This window comes from Thermobia domestica, chromosome 16 (genome assembly GCF_964235325.1).
Source record: "Thermobia domestica chromosome 16, izTheDome1.hap1.1, whole genome shotgun sequence".
Taxonomy (NCBI): Eukaryota; Metazoa; Arthropoda; class Insecta; order Zygentoma; family Lepismatidae; genus Thermobia; species Thermobia domestica.
In genome coordinates this window covers 88272639-88295255 of record NC_137469.1, presented here as the reverse complement: position 1 = coordinate 88295255, position 22617 = coordinate 88272639, and the positions used below count along the sequence as shown (strand labels likewise).

The 22617-nt window shown below is 36.8% G+C and overlaps 2 protein-coding genes across 2 annotated transcripts in view; one reads left to right on the top strand and one right to left on the bottom strand.

Annotated features, from left to right (window-relative positions):
• MED23 (mediator complex subunit 23) overlaps window positions 1-2518 on the top strand; it is a 94478-nt gene extending 91960 nt beyond the window's left edge. The window contains exon 22 of the mRNA XM_081742725.1: window positions 1543-2518. Within this exon, the coding sequence (XP_081598851.1) occupies window positions 1543-1681 (139 nt within the window). The 3' untranslated portion in view covers window positions 1682-2518. The remainder of the gene's footprint in view (window positions 1-1542) is intronic.
• Window positions 2519-10317: 7799 nt separating this feature from the next.
• The window catches only part of LOC145673229 (uncharacterized), a 30944-nt gene continuing 18644 nt past the window's right edge, over window positions 10318-22617 (bottom strand). The window contains exons 2-4 of the mRNA XM_081742723.1: window positions 21987-22159; window positions 12950-13042; window positions 10318-10444 (exon numbers count right to left, since the gene is read on the bottom strand). Of these exons, the coding sequence (XP_081598849.1) occupies window positions 10371-10444; window positions 12950-13042; window positions 21987-22158 (339 nt within the window). The 5' untranslated portion in view covers window position 22159 and the 3' untranslated portion in view covers window positions 10318-10370. The remainder of the gene's footprint in view (window positions 10445-12949; window positions 13043-21986; window positions 22160-22617) is intronic.

Sequence of the window (22617 nt, the reverse complement as noted above, 5' to 3'; positions counted from 1 at the left end):
GTTAGTACAATTAGTTGATGGTATTTCTCTCTTTCATCATAACACTTTTCCAGTTTTCTCTTAGCGTTGCAGTCTTCATTTATATTTATTCAGTATAAAGGGTGTAACATAAATGCATGGCCAAAAGTGACGAGGTGATTGCGGACATCCAAATAAGTAAAAATGTTCCTATAAACATGGGTCCGATGTCGCTTCGTTTACGAGATACAGGGTAATGTAATGTTGAGTCCCTCTAATGGCTTACCATGGAAAAGTGAATGGAAATGTTCAATATTACAATCAAGTGAATTATGCCTTTGCGAATGCATTTACACTAACATAGAAAACAAAACAAATCAACATATGGGGTTATTGTCAGTGTTGCCAACCTGGTACAAAGTGTTATGCTTTCAAATAGCCTTGTCTTTCGAAAACGAAGCGGAATCTGCCCAATATTTAGAAACGTTTTAATGTTAGCAATTATATGCTAACATGTAGACATCTAGTAATTTGAAAACACTTTGTACCAGCTTGGCAACACTGACAACCCAATAACCTCAAATGTTGATTAATTTCATTCTCTATGTTAATATAAATGTACCTGTACAAGCAAAATTCCACTTAGTATTATACTTGTAATATTGAACATATCCATTCACTTTCCCATAGTGAGCCATTGGAGGTATTTGACATCTCAACACGCTGTATCTCGGAAACGAAGTGGCATCGGTCCCATGTTTACAGGAACATTTTTACTTATTTGGATGTCCTCAATCACCTCGTCACTTTTGGCCATGCATTCATGTTACACCGTATAGATGTTATTTATTTAGTATGTTTATTCAGAACTTAAAAAGTATTTTTCAAGTTCAAAGTCATATTAAAATCTTACCATCTAGCCTTTTTAATTCTTTCAATATGCTAAAAATCTTAATATCCAGTACTTTCAAGAATGTAGTCGTTTTAAGTTCAGTACGTTATCGAAGTGTTCAGTACGTTATCGTTATCTTTCTGCCCAGCTCTCAGCTTAACTTCACTCACATGCTTACTTAACACCATTGCATTTTTTGAAAACATGTACTCTTTTAAATAATATAGTATTTTGTAACTACTAAAAAACTATCTTTGAGGGGAAAAAAAACGTGTTTTTAGACTATGACAGGAATTGAATTAAATTTTACATTGTACCGAGTGCTGTAATCATTGTATGGAGTTAATTGTCCATATTAAGTACCAGTGCTATATGTGACGCGAAAATAACGCTTTATCTGCCGTTCTGAGTCACTCACATCGGGATTGAAACGCACGAAACTTTTTTTTTATTTAAAAAATAAGGTTAAACGTTAAGTTTGAGTAAGTTATTTAGCTAGAATCTAAGTTTTAAATAAGTTAAATTTAGCTTTAATTAAAAGAGGAAAAAAAAGTACTTATGTCTTTGGAAGTCACTAAGGCAGGAAAAATATGTTCTCATTTTTATAATTTCCGACATCTGTGAACAAAATTGAATGTTGATGTTAATTATGTGAGTATGCTATATTGTGTTTTCCTTAACTACATATTCAGTTATCACATCAAATACATGTTCCTGGGTGATATGATCAAGTCCGAAGTGGAGCGGATTATCCGGAACCTGCGACCAGCTCTTCAGATGAGACTGCGCTTTATCGTACACCTGAACATTGAAGAGATCAATGCCTCGTGAGACAGGCAGGAGGCCGAGCAGGGGCCTTCAACTAAACCAGTTGAAAAGCCTGCTACTGAAACTCAGTAAAGGAACCTGAGGACTGCAATTGATAAGGAAATAAATGAATAAGTACTCAAAGGAAGCATTGGATTAATATGAAATAATAATGTCAAACTTCCTCAACTCCTAAACTTGTGAAGAAGCTTAAAAGAAGTTGAATGTACAACGGATTAATTCATTTGTAATGGTGAAATTGATTGGTGCAAGATATTTGTATTTTGATGGAATGGATATTCTTCAGTTTCTATGATGTGAGAAAATATTCAGTACTACATTTCGTATTGGTATGTACGAGATGTTTTTTACGTAACTGCATTTTTTACATTGTAAATAAAGTTGTGATACGTCTGTGAGGTGAATAGTGATCATAGACTTCCTGTAATTGTGCATATTATCAGTCCAAAGAAAATATCATTGTGAAGTTACGTTTTATTAAGGAATATCATGTGTGTGATGGAGGTACGATTTTATCATGTTGAACTAGATAGTGAAATCAGAGTATACAAATAGCTCCAGTTCCAGAGACTTGATCACTGTGGTTATTTTAACTCTTTCTATTGTTTTCGTTGTGTTGTAGAGCGAAATCTTTAAATCCGAAATATATAATTCGTATTTTAAAACAAATTTCGGAAGTTTTGTATTTGTTTTGCAGGTCTTTCTTTGTTTATTCGTGTGTTGAATACTGTTTCAGATTTCGAGAGATGATTTATTGTATCAAGTGGAACAATAAATTCTATTCAGCACAGGTGAGAAACGCGTCATTTTAGTGTTAGAGGCTGGCGAATGTCCGAGAAAGTACAATTTTGATACAATATTAGCTGCACAAATCACGAACAAAATAATATTCACTGTTCCGAAATTACCAAGTCCATCAAAAAAATGTATCCGTATTGTAACAAAAGCAAACTGGTATGTCTTAAGGCTCAACTTAATTATACATCAGAAGTTTAATACGTATTATAATAAAGCATGATACAGGTTCCCTGCACTTGTAACTAGCAGCCGTCATAACTGCGAGCGGTCAATCAATATGTTAGCAGAGATTGCCGTACATGCTGCTGTAGTTTCTAGTGTAGCCGGTTTCCTGTGATACATGGTATGTCCCCCAAAGGTAAAATACAGAGATGTTAAACTTGAAATATACCACTTTAAGATGGACTTACGTTCCTCCAATATCACGCATGCACCGGTACCGACATCTGTTGAGGAAACATCATAATACATAGCTAATTTAATTCAACTTAAGTGTGTAATACGCATATACTATACATATTGACGGATTCTGTATAGGTGAGTTTCGAGCACAGTATTTTCATAAGGGATTGGATATCGGAATGATTATTAGCTTCCTCTTCAAATTTCGTTGCGCAAGTATACGCAGGGTTCTTAAACATGGTTATCTACGAAGAATATTACTAAATCGCTTAAGTTGAAAGTTCTTGTGTTTAACACGTGTACCGAAAGCTAATCTATTTTTCATGGTAACTAGAACCAATGCATCTGAAATATTGGTTCGAAGAACTTGGCTGGTAATAAACTATGTACTCTTAATGTTTGCTGCATCTCCGATGGTGCAAGAACGGAGAGAGGAAAATAGAAAGTGTGTAATTTGACGTATATTCTTCTACAGCACGAGCGTAATAAGTGCATTTTCAATGTAGGTCCATCCCATTGTTATCTTACAAATTCATTTTCGGCAGTTTCCAACTTTGAAATAATCCATGTTTATTATTAGTAGTAGTTGCGCCTCGCTTTATCGTCACAATCTGCAAATTTAAATCTAAAAATTGTCTGCAAGCTAATCATCTATTGACACCAGACAGGTAGTGACACTTATAACGTATCTACTAACGATTAGGAATTAGCATTATACACCGACTGACATGTTTTGCTTTTATAATAACGATATTTCCTTTTTGTTCCATTTGATGTAATAGATCATCTCGCGAAACACAGGTCTTCATGCAACTGACGATAGCCATGAGGAAACTGTTGCATATAAACAACTTACTTAGAGTTCTACTTTCAGAAGAAACGGATTTATAGATACGATCAAAATTGTGTACTACTACTAAGACGTGTACTTAATGTATTATTTTGTGTCATTGTGGAGTGCAGGACAATGTAAGTGCATTTGGGTTTTCGCAGTATTTTGTAAATAAATTGTATTCAGTAATTAGGCACTTTTTTAATATTTTGAATTCAAATCGCAGGTGAGTGAATTCCTGTGACGTGTTTTATGAAATGTCAGCTAGATACTTGTAATAGTTCTGTAATGGATATGCCTACACCAAAAACTACCCAGAAGTGGCTATCGAAATTGTAATAACATACTTCTCAAAGGTGTAATTGCATGCCCGAATTTGGGCATGTGAATTGTAGGTTTGGCAACAACGCATTCGACGTAATGGTAGGGGAAGTCATAGCAAAAAATAACGAGACTTCCGAACAGAGCTCACAGTTTGCTGTTTGAAATACTCAGTTCTCTTTTTGTAATTTAATGTAATGATACATTTGGAAATCATAGTACTTTGTAAGTGCAGAAAACTTGGTTGTAGGTAAAGCACACACGCTTTTCGACCACAAAATTCGTTTAAAAAAAAAAAAAAAAAAAAAGAGTCGGTAAAAAAAAAAATCGTTCTCTACATAAAATTGGAATGAAACTTCGCATTGTTTCGATAGCCATGCGTGCTAAATTCTTACTTTCTGTACGAATTCAGTACTTTTGAACCTGGTTCGAATCCCACTTGATGCTCTTTTTCATTTTGTATTTTTTGTTATTCTTGCCATACACTTTTATAGTATATGTATTACACGGAAGTGATGGACAACTTTATAATTTATCCAAAAGGAAGGTGTCCAGGCGTAAAACCTCTTCTATATATATCTCAATGTGATACCTCCTTGGTGCAAATCACTTCCCGCATCGATCCATAAGATTCTCGTAAACCTGAAAATAAATCCGAAGTTCTAGTGTCTACTACCAGCCCGAATACCTCCTTCACCAGAACGCAGTTCATATTATTACTATATGCGTCTTTGGCGTGGGAGACCAGGGTTCGAAGCCTCGTTAAACTATAGGTTCACGTCTCAGCCGTGCTGCTGAAACTGGTGCTAAACTCAAGGTCAAATATATTAAGTAGGGAATAGAGAAAAGGTTTGAGGATACATACAACATTTGGTGAGACATTTTATTTCCTCCCAGTTTGTTGTTACATCTATGGATTTTATGTTGCCTTGGTGTATCAGAACCATTTTAGATACGTTTTCACGACGATCTCAAATTTTTTCACTTAAACGTCTTAATAGCTCTGCATACTATCACCGTTTGCTAGAGTCTATCTCTCAAGAATGCCCTCAGTTTCAAGCAACATTGGCCATCACCTTACCCCGAACAATCTCACATAAGTATTTTGCGAGTGGAGATGTGTTCTCTACTGCTTTCAAATCGGTCTTGTCTCAGGTTCACAGTAGTCATGTTGTCAACTGCTCGAGCGGCTCGGCTCACGGCTGTCATCGCCAAGCCGTATCGAGAAGTGAGCCAAGCTGGCTAGAGCTGTTGGCTCAGTTGAACCGAGCCGAGCTGGTTGACATCACTACATACTGGTGGATGTAAGCCATACATTGAATTACGATTTTTTTTTTCTTTCTTCAAAAAATGGACTTGTGAATAGGCATGACCAAGGAACAGGAGGAGAAAACAGAGCTGTACTTGGATACTCACCTCAAACATTTGTGTCAACCGTTGAGGAACCCTGCAACTTTTAATGCTACTGTGAGAATTTGAGTTGCAGATTTCCAAAAGGTCAGACGTTCATTGTTAATGAACTTCGCTGCGGTGCACCTTCAATAATACTGAGCCAGAAAAGATTGATGTTATCCATAACAGAGTATTGTAGAATCAAAACCATTGGTGTGCTATAGAAATTACAGGCATTTTGTATCAGAAGTTACAACATCCTCTAATAGTCTTGAAGATACAAATATGTGGCAGAGCATGACGGAAAATATTGACGACACAGGTTTCCAAATCAGAACGTTGAACACAGTCGGCAGCGAGTTCAGTCTTCTTTCGAGGTGTACTTTTCCCCTCGAAGACGAAACATCGCTCTACGCAGGATCCAAGATATACCAAATGGTGTCTTCAGTATGGCCTCATTTCGAGTTCTCAAACTTTTCTATAGGAAAACGTGAAAGAGTGTTCACTTTTGAGCACATATATCTTTATGAAGAGAATACAACCACGTTTTACAAACAAAAATCCTCATGCATTGTATGGCTTACATCCACTACTTTGAACCTGAAACAAAACAGATTTTAAAGCAGTAGAGAAGACACCTCGTCTCCACTCGCAAAATACTCATGAGATCGTTCGGGGTAAGGTGATGGCCAATGTTTTCTGAAACTGAGTGCATTCTTGTGTGAGAGAGACTGGCAAACGGTCCGCTATTAAGACGTTTAAGTGAAAAAATGCGAGATCGTCGTGAAAATCTATCTAAAATAGTTCTGATATGCCAAGACAAGAAAGTCCATAGGTGTAACGACAAACTGGGAGGAAATAAAAGGTCTCACCAAATTTAGTATTTTTTTTTTCTAGTCCCAACTTAATAATATACTTGATTTTAAGTTTAGCGCCCCTTTCAGCAGCGCAGCTATGAGAATGAGCCTACAGCTTAACGAGGCCCCAAACCACATGAGCTCCCGTTGGGAATAGAACCCGGGCCTCCCACGCCAGACACGTATAATAATAATATAAACTGCGTTCTGGTAGTGCAGGTATTAGGTCTGATAGTGATTTCCTGAACACTAGAACTCCGGATTTATTTACAAGTTTACCGAAAATCTAATGAAACGATGCAAGAAGCGATTTGCACTAAGGAGGAATCATATTGGGATATATAGAAAAGGTTTTACGCCTGGACACCTTATTTTTGGATAAATTAGAAAGTTGTAATACATAATCCAATCCCTCCGTGTAATACACATACTATTACAAGTGTACGGCAAAAATAACCGAAAAATTACACACACAAAAGTGGGATTCGAACCAGGTTCAAAAGTATTGCACAAACACAAAAATAGACTATTTAACACGCATGGCTATAGCAACAACTAGAAAACTCTCCTTCAGTTGTATTGATAGATAACGAACTCCTCCTTTTTATCACGATTTTTTTTTTTCGTCGAGAAGCGTGCGCGTTTTAACACAAGTTTCTGCATTAATGCTAAGGCACTGTTTTGTACTAAAAGTATCATTATATGAAGTAACAAAAGAGGAACTGAGAATTTTAAACAGCAAACTGAGCTGTGTTCGGAAGTCTTGTTTCTTTTTCCATTCCTTCCCCTCGTATCACTCAGAATGCATAGTTGTCAAAGTTACAATTTTAAGGGACTCAGAAAATTTTACTCGCGCAAATATAAATTGGAGAAGTGTACAATAAATTCTGCACTATATTCTTCTGCATCATCTTTACCAGCGGGATTTCCAATTTTCCCTACATCACCACAGTTTTCGAAAACTTACATGTATTTCGTTAAAAGGTTTTATATCGTGCGTTATTGATAGTTTGTGAGATTCGGTGTCGTGAACATCGTCCTAGTGTTCTCTGGAACCATGAAAATTTTCACTGGTAGCATGACATTGTAGTGCACTAGTTAAGTGTTTCTGTGAATAATAATGGGGAAGTCCTAGTAGAGTAAGGACCGTATTAAATGTGTTGATTATTCTAAAAGCCATAAGAGGATTGTGCACAGAAAGAATTCTAGACAAAATTTTTATATTGCGGTAAAATATATGGATTGCGTACAGTGTCTGCCCAAACGTACTATTCGGGGATGATTATTTGTGTCCTGTACACAAGGCGATTTAAAAGATAGTATGAAAAATTTTGAGAGGTAAATCCTTCACCGTAGTCTAGGTTTCACCGATAACGGCTGTTTTTAGTGGCGACACATCCATGTTTAGCATGTTAACTGTCTGGTTAATGGTTTCCAAATCTACATTCAGAGGAACAAATTCTTTATCTTGCTGGTGCATAATTTCATATTTACACCTTCTTTCGTGGTCACCAATATCTCACACACATTCACGTTGTTCACGGTAAATATTCAAAGCACCCTTTACACAAATAATCATCCTCTCCTAATACTACGTTTTGGCAGACGCGCTGTACGCAATACATATATTTTACCGCAAGATAAAAATTTTGTGAAGAATTCTTTCTGTACACAATTATGTTATGCCTTTTAAAGTAATCAACACATTTAATACTGTCCTTACTGTAATAGGACTTCTTCATTGTTATTCACATAAACACTAACTAGTGCACTATAATATTGTTACCAGTGAAAACAATTTTCATAGTTCCAGAGAACACTAAGACTATGTTCACAACACTGAATCACGTAACGAACTGTTTCGTGGTTGCAGGAGAACTTCTTGAACAAGTACGAACTTGATGCGTGGAGTTACGAGAGGTTTTGCAATAATAAGATAATTTCTTCTTCTTCTATTATTATTACAACTTACACAGACATAGTTTTTACTCGACATTTTAGTTTTCCTAATGATGGCAATCATCAAGTGAAATTCACACTTAATTTTGCAAACTATCAATAACGCACGAGATAAACCTTTTAATGAAATACATGTAAGATTTCAAAAACTCTGGTGAAGTGGAGAAAATTGTGCTTCATGTAATGTTTACAATCATTAATGAATACCAAATATCATAAAAACCACGTAGTGTCATTTGGAAACAAATAAAAGTTCTGCCAACCGAATTGCAACGCACGTAAAAAACATCATATTGATACAAATCAACTTTCTGAACTTCATAACTTTTAACACACAGTTCTGATTTAACGTGAAATTTATATTTTATTTTCCATTGTAGCGACCCGATTTTGGATCCCGAGTTGGAAACCCTGTAGCTCGAAAACACAGCGGAATTCGACTCATGGACTTATAGGAACTTTTCTACTGGATTTGATGTCAGGATTCATCTCTCAAAATTTTCATACTCCCTTTCAATTCGCCTTGTGTATAGGATCTAAATGTCCATAGGAGATATTGAAATTTCGATTTTTGTACTTGAAATGTGAACAAGTGCGAATGTTAGGGGCTGCAGCCGCATGAACGGTTAACGAATATTAAATATTTAGGTACTTCTCCAATACATGTAAAAAATTCAGATTTTTAAGTTTTTTTTTAATAGAAAATGGCGTCTTAATGAAATTTTCAGCTTATCATGATGCTATAACGTGGGATGTAATAATCAGAAACTTAAGTCTTTTACACTTTCAAGAGACCTTATGGAGTAGATTTCGATGCTTGAAGCAGATGGTTGGTCTTGCTCGTGAGGACAGAAAAAAAAAAAAAAAAAAAAAAGTTAGCAAAAATTTTGGCCCTCCACCGAAACCTACAACTTTATACTCTTCCTGCTACTGCGATTATGTTACAGTTTTTAAAGCAATCCGAGAGGAAGGCAGCCATAATTGTAGTTTGCCTGGACGATTTGAAATGGAATCGGTCACATATATACAGTGTGATATAATACTGAAATTTCTAGTTTTATGTTCCACAGATATACCCTTTAAGCTTCAGAAGACGGATGAAAAGTGGAAGTGAATGAGTATGAAGTAACCGGTAGAATAAGAATGCGGGAGAACCCTGAGGAAACCCATGAACACGATGTTGTCCACCACTGAGCAACCATGCATTCCTATTTCTTATTTCTAATAAATTTTGCCTATTATGTTTACCTTCATCCCTTCCGAAAAGTTATAATGTATTGATACATATCAAAAGGGCAGTAAAAACAGTTATTAAAACTTCTAACAGGTCGATATTTCGAAACTGAATTAAAGCAAACCTTACGTGCAGTACAAATTTCAGGAACTGGTCGTATGCAATACAAATACACAGGATAAAACGCCTCTCAGACGCTGGATTGGAAAAGTAATGGACACTACTATCCCGACCTCAACAGCAGGAGCATTGCTGGAACCGGTGGCTTGGTCCTCTAATCCAGCTCTCTTGGAGACAATATGATGGGGAACGCTCTCTACTGTAAAAGTTGTTTGTGCACTCGGATTCAAGTCCCGGTCCTGTCCTTCATAGCCTCGGTGTTGCATAAGACTTTTTCTCGCGACCAATAGTTATTTTGAAATGTGAGATGTGTACTTTAACTATAATCTGAGTAATCGCCATGAGATAATCACCGCCAATAGCTACTCTGAATCCTAAAATCCGATATAGTTTCACACGACTAATGCAAAATGCTCTCCACGTATCAACCACCATTCTCGACACTTTTTCAAACGTTTTTCCTGAAGATGCAGTGAAATTGTTGCAGTAGACATCCTCTTCCAAAGATAATGCATATCTCTCGCAGATTTTCCCAAAAGAAACAGGTTTTCAAAATCACCTTTATGATAGTCCATGGGGTATAAGGTTGGGTGCCGTGGTACGCATTCCAATCCAACGTCGGAGAAAACTTAAAATACCAGCAATTGTTTCGGTACATTATAATGATTGCTGATTCTTAAAGCAGACTCAAATGTAGGAATTAAGCAAAAAAATTAACAGCCAATGTAAGTTCACAGAACTTTAATTAATAAAGAACATATATCGTACAAGAAAGATCTAATCGAAAAGACCAAATCCCATGTCTTCGTCTGATTCTTCCGACTCCACTTTCTTCTCTTCCTTTTTCTCTTCTGAAAAGCAAAAAATGTTAATTTGTTACAATGAGGTATCATAAGATTTCCATACTTAAAATCACATCCTACTTAGTGTATTTCCATACTTTACAGCCTACTTGTGATATGTTTAGCTTTTATTCATTAACAGTTATTTACTTCACAGACATATCAACACTGGGGCATAAACAATAATCAATTAGGAATTACAAACAATTCCGTTGAGACTGTTTTGAAGGAAACTGAAATCTTTAATTTCTAGATTAAAAGTAAGTACTGATCTTTTATTCAGAAAGATATTATTTCTTCTTTTATGTAATTTCGACCTTGAATCTTTGTTACTTCTCTCTCACTGTCATTACTTTTCCTATTCATCTATGTTAGGACATTCTTGAAACAGAAAAGGATCGGGTCAGTACTTATTTTTAATCTATAAATATGTATCCTATAGCGCCCATCAGCAACTCGAAGTTTATGTGCATAGTTTCTAATTCGTGAGAAATGTGTGATAACATATTGAAGCCGTCGAGTTATTTAGTATCCTTTTTATTTTACGGGCAGGATAAAATATAATTGAATCTAATGAAGAATACTGACGTGATTTACAGCCAAAGTTGCATGTTGTCAATCGAGGGACATATTGTGATTATCATACTTTCATGATACATCGAATCACCTTGACTGGAGGTAAAGGTCGTATTATTACGCATTTATCTAGATGCACTGAATAACTGGACAGGCAGATTATACATATATTACGTGAATTAAAAAGAAAATCACCACCATTCTACGAGAGAGAATGCAATACATTACAGGAATTTTGAAAGTTGAATTCTTTCTTGGATGGTCTATTGTTTTTTGCCGCCAGTGTTGTTTTGTTCCTATGATAAATTTAGTTTAACTAACTGATCAATAACTCCTTTTGCTCTCTTAAAAAGTAAGTAGTGAAAAATCAATTTATATCAATGACCGATCGAAGAACGCCAAAGTCAAATTCTATGGCTTTCTTCAAAATATTTCCACAATTGTTTGAAAATAACAAGATATTGCTAACATGTCGTATTATCAATTTCTCTAATCATGAAGCTGTGATCTCCCATAATGTGCTTTATGAATCGTAAGTTTTGGGTTATTTTGTAGGTGAAATTAATGTTCAAGGGATATACAGCATACAGTGTTCATTCACGGCTAGTATCAAGAGCAAAGGTAAGAATTTTAGTTGTGTATGTAGGCACATTGTTTTCTTGTTTTTCTGTTTAACAGTATCAGCAACAAAGATAATGACGCCCGAAAAAGTCTTCTGGTACGTCTTGCAGTTTGCTATATGTGAATCTGTAGTAATGAAAATGCATTCCGTAGAAATTCTGCGCTCTGCCAAGTGACAATATTATTTGTCGATGGTATAATCCGTTTAAAACTAACAGATAAGGGAAATACTATGAACAACAAAGACTATCTGAAGAAAATGTTATGCGTATTTGGGAATATATCCTGCGTAGGGCTTGGAAGATAAACCAGTCGGTTGTATAGCGTGGTATCCAAAGTCACCCGATCTGACTCCATGAGAGCTTTCTGAGTTATCAAGGATCGTGTGTATGTGCCTCCGCTACGTATTTAACCTACCCATTTGCGGCACATGATTAAAGTCAGACATGTTGACTAAGTATTGAAAGAACTCACCTATTGGTTGGATGTATGTTGCGTGACAAAAGGTATTGACGTAACTTTTGCAGAGAAACGTTAATTTTTATTTAATATGTAATTCCCTATTTTAAGTCAAAGTTCTGATATATTGTACGTCAAATGGATCATCTTAGTTTAACGTCCCATGACTATGCTCTTTACGCTGAAGGAGATGGATGATCAATAAAAGAGAATAACTGAAATTAAGTTTTGTGCTCTCCCATAAAGAATCGAACCCGGGACCAGGTCTACCAAAGGCATATACGCTAAACATCAGACAAACGAGGTCTTTTAGAGAGATTACACATCTTTAAGCTCGTTTATTTTCGCATGTACACCCTCCTGTATTATGTGTATTGCATTAACTAGGGTTGAGTAATATTTGCGCTATAACCATACATTTAACCCCAGTCAATACCTTCTAGAAAATACTTATTGTACAATAGCCTGCAAAAACGAGTTCACATTCTCCATGTCCTTCCGCCAATACATTCGATAAAAATTTAGCTGTCTGCAGTAGAGATTTACTGGATTCTACACAGATCTCAGAACTGTAATTGAACTGGCCAATTTATTCGGATGACACTGAAAAAACACAGGCTATGCATACGTATTTTGCTGTTAACTGTACAAAACTATATACTGATTGGTTGGTTTGGAGCTATACCCTACTCAGTAAAAACATTATATGAGACGTGGCCCTACAAGGTATCTAAATAATAAAAAAAAAGTTCCCGCCGAGAACCGAACTCTAATCTCTCGCAAAGAACACAAGAACGCGATGACGGAGGTCACTGAGAACCATACAAAAGTAACTGTGCTATTCAGTTTCGCACTTACCTTTCTTTTCTTCTGCAGCAGCTGCCGCCGGCGCTCCTGCAGCTGGAGCCGCAGCTACACCTCCTGCGGGCATTGATGCTAACTTTTCATGTCCTGAAAACAAGAATTTATTCTTTAACGTCATTTCGGTTATGAATGCTATGTTTAATTCTCAGTTTAAGTAAGTTATTTAAAGCATGCATTCTGAATCGTAGTGTGCCTCCAAGTGAGTTTGGTGCTATCAACTTTACATCTTTTACTATATATATATAAAAGGACATTGTCGCAGAACAAATAATGCATTTTTTCACTATACAGGGTGTCTACTAAAATTCCAAAATGAAATTTCGTGACATTTTCTTTACCAAATCGTAAAATTTCGTAACATTCTCCAGAGCGAATTTGGGTGCGAATCAGGCCAATTTTCATGCATGCGATAAAAGCGTGCTTTGCTTGCGATTCGGTATAGTCTAAAGCCGACCACAAGCATTTTCGGCAGTGGATTTTGACGTTTTATAGAACACAATTTTCCAGTCTGTACTTATATTTGTACAGATAAAAAAAATCGTGACCTGAAAGCTAAATTTCTTGACTTTCATGAGTTTTCTGATTTCGTAACTTCATGACTTTCGTGACCGACAGACACCCTGCTACACAATCTTCCTATATTCCCCAACACGATTATGAAAAGTTTTTGAAATCTTTTGTTTGCAATAATTTAAGCACGTTTGCGTATTTGAATTACCGCATTAAAACATAATATTTGAATTTATACATTATTTGCTCTTTCTATTTAGACCCATTAACTAATTTAATTTCCAACTTAATTCTCTTGTGACTAAAGTTTGGTGCTTCCCTTCTCAGAACATTACACAGAAATGGGAAAACAGCTTACAGGGCAGGTAATCTGACGTTGATGAGAGGCAAACAAGAACACTGATAAAGTAGTTAATGGTTCCGCAGGCATATTAGTTGTGGATACATGACAACGCGTACAACGCTAATATTTGTCTTATTGTAAAGCGCGTTCTTATATAGGCCAGTTGGAAATGACTGCTTTAGCTTTTTCTTGTCCTTTTCGAGCGTTTAAACGAGTTAGATCAGTTTACATTTTATTAAAAGGTGAGGACTACTTTCATTCGTCATGTTTCACAAACCATCTAATTTTTGTCCCATTCGAAATAAAGTCAATAACATTTCATATTTTAAAGCATATACCTGTATAATTTACTTTAAAAGTAATATTCTTAAAAATTACCTTAATTTTACACTATCAACGGAAGAAAATACATATTTTTTTTTAAATAAAAGAATCTTAAAAATTACCTCAATTTTACACTATCAACGGAAGAAAATACATATTTTTTTAAAATAAAAGAAGCTATGACTTTGATATTCTAAATTATAGCGTATGTACGATATGCAATTCACTTAAAATTTGTATTCTCTCTCTCTTTTGGATTTATCTAAGATCATTATAGTTTCAGAAACATACAGGGTATTCCAGAGCGACCCAGACACTGTGGGTCCAAAGAATCCGTAGAAATTATTTATAAAATTCCGAAAGCACCCCTTCGTGGTGTAATGGGGAGGGGGGACACATGCCCCGTTCTTGTGAATTTTAAATGGGAACGATCTGTTTCGAATGCACATTCGAAAAGGTGGGGAAAAAATAAGATTGCTCTACGAAACATTTGTCCGTACTACCTACCGTTTTCTGTGTAGTACCAATTGCTTTAAAAAAATGAAGGTGCGCGAAATAGAGTATACGGAGTTTACTAATTAAGATAATGTAAGCACCATCATAGTTTCGGGAAGTGCAAGACACACACTTTCCAATGCGACATGGAAGCTCATGGTCTAAAAAAAAAGAAACCCGTGACCCAAAAAAGGGGGGTCGAGTAATACCTCGTTGCAAAGGACTCTGCAAATGTTAAAAGAATTCGAACACGATTTTGGAATCCACTAATCACTTCCAACATGGCGACCGTGACAATATCGAAACCCTGAATTTCTGGTTCGTCATGAAGAAATAAAACGTACTAGTGAAGTTGCTCATTTGACAAAAAAAGGCGGGCACGTAAAAGTACCACAAAGAAGCAAGTTCCATTTGGCTGCACGTAAGCTTTTCACACTGCCCGGTTCAACGCAAGTTATGTCGCACAGGTGGAGGTGTGCCTAGCTCTTCTGCCAGTTCTAGTGTGCTTCCACTGATAACATGAAAACGCCACTCCAATTTTGGTCTCATTCACCATTCTCTGTTGCAAGACGTTGCGTCATCGAAGGGATTGTATATAAAGTCCGGATTTGTTAACTATATTCCTCGTGGTAGTGTGCATTTCTGTCAAGTACTTCGCATGGGCAAATCGTGGCATGTAAGTTGAAATGCCTTTCACAAACGAAGAAGCATTTGATATGCGCATGGTGTTGGGTAAGTGCCAACTAAATAGTTCCGCTGCTGCTCGTGTGTATGCTGCTAGGTATCCCGATCGGGAACGTCGTTCAAGACATGTTTCGCAACCTTGCCGAAGGTCTACGCAGAAGTGGAAATGTTCAGCCTTCCAGCAGTCACAGGAATGAACGCACAGCTCGGCCTGTTCGAGATAATAGGTCTGCTGATGTACTTGGAGCCTTCCATGTTAATCCTAACACGAGTATCAGGCAAGTTGCTCGCGAATCTGGTGTCAGCGCAACTACGGTGTCAAGGATTTTGAAGGCTAACCATACGGATGAAATGTTAGCATTAAGAAGGCTAACATTTCATCCATACCATATGTCCTCGCATCAAGAGCTACATGGCACCGATTTTCAAAGCAGGCTCATCGTTTGCATGTAGTCTCAAGCCCAAGTGCAAGCAAATGCTCGATTCTTTGACGAAATAGTATTGTAGTCGGATGAGGCTTAAAAGTGATGGTCAGGTAAATTGTCACAACATGCATTATTGGGCCCCATAAACCCACAGTGGATGCAAGAGGTTGATCAGCAACGTAGTGGTCTGTGAATGTGTGGTGTGGAATCATCGGCGGAAGAATAATTGGACCTCATTCTTTTTGAAGCGAGTCTTACGGGCGCTGTTTACGTACATGTATGCAAGAACAATTGCCCATTCTTCTCGAAGACGTCCCCTTACACGTCAGGACACACATGTGGCTACAACAAGATGGTTGCCCAGCACATTTTGAACTGACAGCGAGGAATGAGCTGAATGCAATGTTTCGTGGCCGCTGGGTAGGTAGGGGTGGACCTGCGACCTGGCCTCCTAGGTAACCAGACTTAACATGTTTAGATTATTATCTATGGGGACGACTTAAAGAAATCCTTTATCAACATCGCCCCACAAGGGACACCATGGCGAAGCAGCCGTTAAACACGCCAACGAATTCCTTATTGTGAATGGAAATCGTTGCCAGTCCTAAGCCTGGAAAAAGTTTGAAGTGCGGTCCAAGTTACATTATTTCTTCATGAACCAGAAATTCAAGGTTTCGATATTGTTATGGTCGCCATGTTGAAAGTGGTTAGTGGATTCCAAAATAGTGTTCGAATTCTTTTAACATTTGCAACGAGGTATTACTTGACCCCCTTTCTATTTGAAATTTTCGAGTTCTGACCTTACTTTGGGACCTTTTTTTTTTTTCTTTCTTCTTTCTTGTCACGTAGTTTCTCCATTTTTCAGACCCTGAGTCACCATGTGGTATATCATTGAAAAGTGTGTGTCTTGCACTTCCCGAAACTGTGACGGTGCTTATATTATCTTAATTAGTAAACTCCGTATACTCTATTGCGCACCTTCACTTTTTTGGAAAATCAATTGGTACACGGAAAACGGTAGGTAGTACGGACAAATGTTTCGTAGGGCAATCTTATTTTCCCCCGCCTTTTCGAATGTGCATTCGAAACATATAGTTCCCATTTGAAAATCGTTAAGAATGGGGCTTTCGGGACTTTATAAATAATTTCTACGGATTCTTTACACCCACAGTGTCTGGATTGCTCTGAACACCCATATTATATATCTATATATGGACAAAAATATGGAAACGCCTGGTATACAAGAGGTAGCCATTTCAACCACGATCTGCGTCTAAATGGTAGGTGTCGCTGTGGTCACAAGCAGATCCTGTGGGGTATACAACCGGACAGATGGACCAGTTACAGTTCAGCGACCGGTCCGTGCAGATTATTGTTAATTATGTCTGAACTCAGTTTCAAAGAGGTAAAATTGTGGATGCGCCAATGGTGAAAACTTCAGTAACTAAAGTAGCGGAAATGTTTGGTGTATCAAGAGGCAAAAGTCTCGAAAACCATAACTGCCTACGAGTGTTCCGGAAAAACAGCATCAGCGAAGCACCAGCAAGTGTGTGTCGAGTGACAGCCGCACATTGGATAGGACTTGACCAAGTAGATTACTACGGCACCAAAAGTCCAGTTGAGCTGAATATAGTGCTTACAAACATTGTTAGCGAGAAGAAACAGCCAGAAGAGAACTACACAATCAGGGTATTTATGGCAATCTGCGATTCCCAAACCACTCGTGACTGTTGACCATGCTGCTATAACGAGACAGTGGTGCAACGCCCATAAAAACTGGACAGTGGAGGAATGGAAGCCTGTCATCTGGTCGGATCAGTCTTCCTTTCCGAATTGTTTCCAACTGTTGGTCAAGTTTACGTCGCCGCCTAACCTGGGTCTCCGCTTTACCATGCGGTGCGTTAACCACTACACTTCCTTATCGCCCACAAATTTTTCACTGGAGTTCGGTGCTCAGTCATTCACATCAAATGGATCATACCATGTTTCTAACCATGTAACTTTCCAAAAATACTGACATCTGAATACGAAGCAAATATCGACGGGGAGAAATAGTCTTACTCTGTAATACTACTAGATAAGCATTTTTGGCAACCAAATGAAGTTATATCCTTTTAAATGGTACTACCTCAATTATTAAATATTTAAAATACTGCATTTATTATTTAGTGTTTCAAATTCAGGACGCTAGTGTACCACCATAATCCAAGTTTCGCAAGTCTGTACCAAAATAATAACTAATGGACAGGGGAATGCAAGTCCAAAGTACCTCAATGGTGAATATGATGATATGACATTTCGAATAAATAGGAACATACGAGGATTGAAAATTTGACTTTTTTCGAAAGGCTTTTATTTCGAAAAATGTTTAAACAAGTATCACATCTAAGTACACTTATGGTTTCCAATAGACGAAAACATTTACAGTAATTTGATATCTGAAACCTTTCAAGAAGTATGAAATATTGGAGCTTGCAACACTGCTTAAAATGGAGTTCTTGGGGAAAATGTTTAAACTACTTGTTGGTTTCCTTCGTTTTTATAACGTTACAGTAACAGCTTTTGGTATTTGTCACTACAAGTTCTAGCAATTACATAATTTTACTCAGTGTTGCAAAGTTTTATCATTGTGTTTCTTATCTTCGTATCGGTTTGTGATATCAAATTGCTACGGTCGGCAAAATTTACGCTCTCGTCTATTAAAAACCATGTAAGTACTTAGATGTGATAGTTGTCTAGACATCTCTCTTCGAAATACAACACATCATGGTAACAATATTCAACAGGGGTACTTTGGATGTGCAATGCTCTGTCCATGAACTCAGTTTCAAACACTAAATAATAAGCGGTAAACTAAGTTTTTTCGTTTAACATATAAATATCAAATATGTAACAATGTGCCATTTGAGAATATACAACTTCATGCTGAGATGGCAACAATGTTCATATACTGATATTGCGTAGTATGTTAATGATATCTTTCTGTATGTATGTGCTTCAGCAATTTTTACCTATTAGCTTAGAAGCTACAATGTTGTAAAGATAAAACGAACACATGAAACATACTGTATATATAATTCAGCCATCACAGGTGTTCATTAATATAAAAACTGGGAGCCACAGTTCTGTCAGAGCTTTTACCCCTAGTGCATGGGTTTTTTGGTTCGATTCCAGCTAGGGGCCAAGTGGGCTTATGGTGGACGAACACACTATACGTGGATTTTCTTGGGATTCTCTCGTTTCCTCACTTTCTTCATTCCACCATTTCCTTCATTCTCATGATCACAGTCTTCTTTAGCCCCCAAAGTGTATCTATGGGACGCCAAACTGAAAGATTTCATTTAAATACTTGGTTGTGCAAGCACAACGGCGCTACGGTAAAGTACGTGAGTTGAATGGCTAAGCAGCAACTTTATGAGTAAAAAGTATATAGTTGGTCGGAAAGCATAGTGGTTAACACATTGACACGGTAAGCTATAAGCCTGATTTCAATTCCCGATCCAGTCGTGCATTCATCGCACTTTGAATTTCGTTGAATTAACATCTACAGAGAACATGTTTTAAAAAAAAATCCTCAATTTACCTATACAGCTTGTGTGTGGTCAATGCAATGAACTCCCAACATTCCTGGATTTATATACCAAAGCCCGCTGCCATCGAACTTAGGTAGTTTTCACAATTGTTTCATAACCTAGCAAACACATTTTTCCCCCATCGCACTTGTCCCTTTTAGCACACGCACAAAATCACGTCAGAAATGGCAATTTAAGAGCTACAGTGTAGCTGCTTCATTTCAGCTAAAATGCGTTCTCTAACACGGAAGAAAATTAGTTATCATATGAGAAATATACGTCTGCTAACTAGTTTGTTGACATTATCTCCGTTACAGAACACTTCTAACAGTTAAATTATATATACTGATACATGAAAGAAATAACCGGCTTCATTGCGCGAATGATAAACAGTGAAAAATGCAGAATACGAATCGAACACTAAATTGTCCAAGCAACAACTGGAGTTATAGTACAATCCATATGGTCTGAGAATAGACTTGAAGAGCGAAAGAATGTGTAGCCCTTTAGAGTGCGGATTAGTTATCGTATAATTAACGCACCAGTACCAGTTAAGCCGGAAACAGGAGTTGTGACCCCGGCTCAGTTGCGCATTCTTTTCACTCTGTCATTGTTTCAGGGCATTTCGGGCCTCTGTCACTATGGCCATCACATGGAAAGTCACTACAGAGCAGTACGAAGTTTTGCTACTCTTGCTAATATTTCCTAACAATGTATCGTTCACGTCAGAAACGTAGAATGCATTTTTACCAACGATAGTAGATAATTATATTGTTTTTCCCTGTTTGGCAACACTGGTCATATTTCATTTGTTCGAATTTGCTCCTGCAAGATGTGTCAGAGTTAGGCAAAGATTTTCACGGAAAAAAATAGAATTCAGTATTTTCCATCGTTAATGAAAATGGGTTCTATATTCCTGACATTTCACAATCAATGACACAGCATCAAGCAATATTTTAACCTTACTGTGCCGTAACCAATTTCCATGTGCTGTGATTTTTACTGGAACAATCAATATGTATAGAAAGTATAGATTGAATTTATTTAGTTGGTAGTGTAGACTGACAAATAGGCAGAGATATGCGTTGAAAAGTGTTTTAAGTTATCAGAACGGGAAGTAACAAATGTTATTTTCTTCTCCAAATATGTGAACTGATCTTTGCAATGCATCAGGCAGTTCGCGGCGAACAGATCATCGGAACTGAAATCCCTATCATTGATATGGTTGCTTGAGTTTATCGGCGAGGTGACTGATTTCAAGGCTCTCCCATCGGGATCCCGTGTACCAAAGGTGTATGCAACAGCCACTACACCAGCGAGCAGATCTAATCAATGATTATGGTTTACTAGTACGAGAAAAAAAAAAAAAAAAAAAAAAAAAAAAAAAAAAAAAAACACTTCCGTAGAGTTATAAATAATAACATACTAAGACAAACCAAAATTACCGATTGTTGTTCACTGACCTTTTCTTATCGTCTTCTGGTCAACATACCTAGAAATGTTCCTGACAAAAAGTATGAATATGGAAGATATCGTTAAACTAGACGGAATTTAACGACCATTTAGGATTTAATTGTTCTTCAAAACAGTTCTCATAATTATCAGTTCAATATCTGGCATGAGGTACGCCTAACTGGAGTCACTGTTATATTAAAACATGTGTAACGAGTATCAGTCTAGCATGTTATTGAAACAGATGACCCGTTCGATAGGTACGAAATACTAATCGCATTACACACAACTGTAATTTAAAAAACCACCCTGCGAAGGGTCTTTCTGTCACTGTCAAGAGCAGAGTGAAATGAAATTTCTAAATTTAACGTCCCACGTTTATGCACCCAAGTCAAGAGAAATGAAATGAATTGAAATTTTTGAGTTTTACGTCCCACGGGTATGCCGATTCGGCTAAAGGAGATGGTGAAGATGAGAAATGAATGAAATAGTGAAATAAAGTGGGAGGAAACGGGAGAACCCCGAGAAAACCCACGCTCACGGGGTTTGAAATGAAATGAAATTTTGAGTTTTACGTCCCACGGTTATGCCGGTTAGGCTAAAGGAGACGGTGATAATGAGTAATGAATGAAATTGTGGAATGAAGAAAATAAACGGGAGAACTGAGAAAACCCATGCCCAAGTGTTTGTCCACCTCAAAACCCACTTGGCCCAAACTAAGATCAAACCGGAGACTTCATGCTTCGTAAAACAGATGTAATATCTTATAAGGTGTAATATCTTAATATCTTATCTAGATTAACAAAACAAAACTAGAAAGTTGAATAAGCAAGGCAATTCAAAAGACAACATAGATTACTCGATCATCGCAATGTAATTATTATTTCCAGGGAGTTCATATTTTGCAGATATCAAGTGTGTGCATTTATAATATTAAACATTGCTTAGATTAGCCTGAGTTATCCTTTTTATTCCTCGGTTAAGTTTCTGTGATTTGTTTCTCGCAAGTATTTTTGAGGAATAGGTTCTTTCGAATAAAATCTCTGGTTGTAGAATACCTTATCAGAAAATTCCTAAATTTATTTTTGAACAGTAACAAATGGAAAGTTGAAATCGCAGGTGGGTTTCCAAACAGATAACACTATTGTCCGAATTCACAGTAGTTTTTAAATATCTCCACAAATTCTTGATATTCTGTAAGTACGAAGTAGTATTTCAATACATACCTTTACTAATAAGTTCATCAACATTTTTTCCTTTCAATTCGTTAATCACTTTCTTCAGCTTTTCACTGTCTGATTCAATTCCAACTGAACTAAGGATTTTCTCAATGTCTGCAGCCGATGGGCTTTCCTTTCCGCCGAGAACGGCCAATAAATAAGCTGCAACGTATCGCATCCTGTAAATACAAAAATTCATTAATAAATCTGGCATCACTAATGGGTTACACACAACTAATGAAAAATGCGTCAGTTTATCATTATTACAGAAATTCATACACCCGCAGACAGGGTTGGCTGGTTTAAACCAAGGTGGTTTAAACCAGCTGGTTTTTTCAAAAAAACCAACTGGTTTAAACCAAAAAACAAAAAATGTTCGTAAAAGTGTAAGTGTTTGTAAAATCTTGATGAATACACATTTGTGGGTTATCACGTTTCACTCCCGTATATTATTCGTATTATATTCAGACCTAAATTATCCATTCATTACTCAAAAAGATTATACTACAAAAGCAACTTTTTTTTATAAGTTTATAAATGTTTATTTTGTGATTTTTTGTAGTTATTATTGTTATGTAATTGCAATCGAAGAAAAATTCTAAATATTGTTTCGTTTCAATGTTTACTATTGATAAAA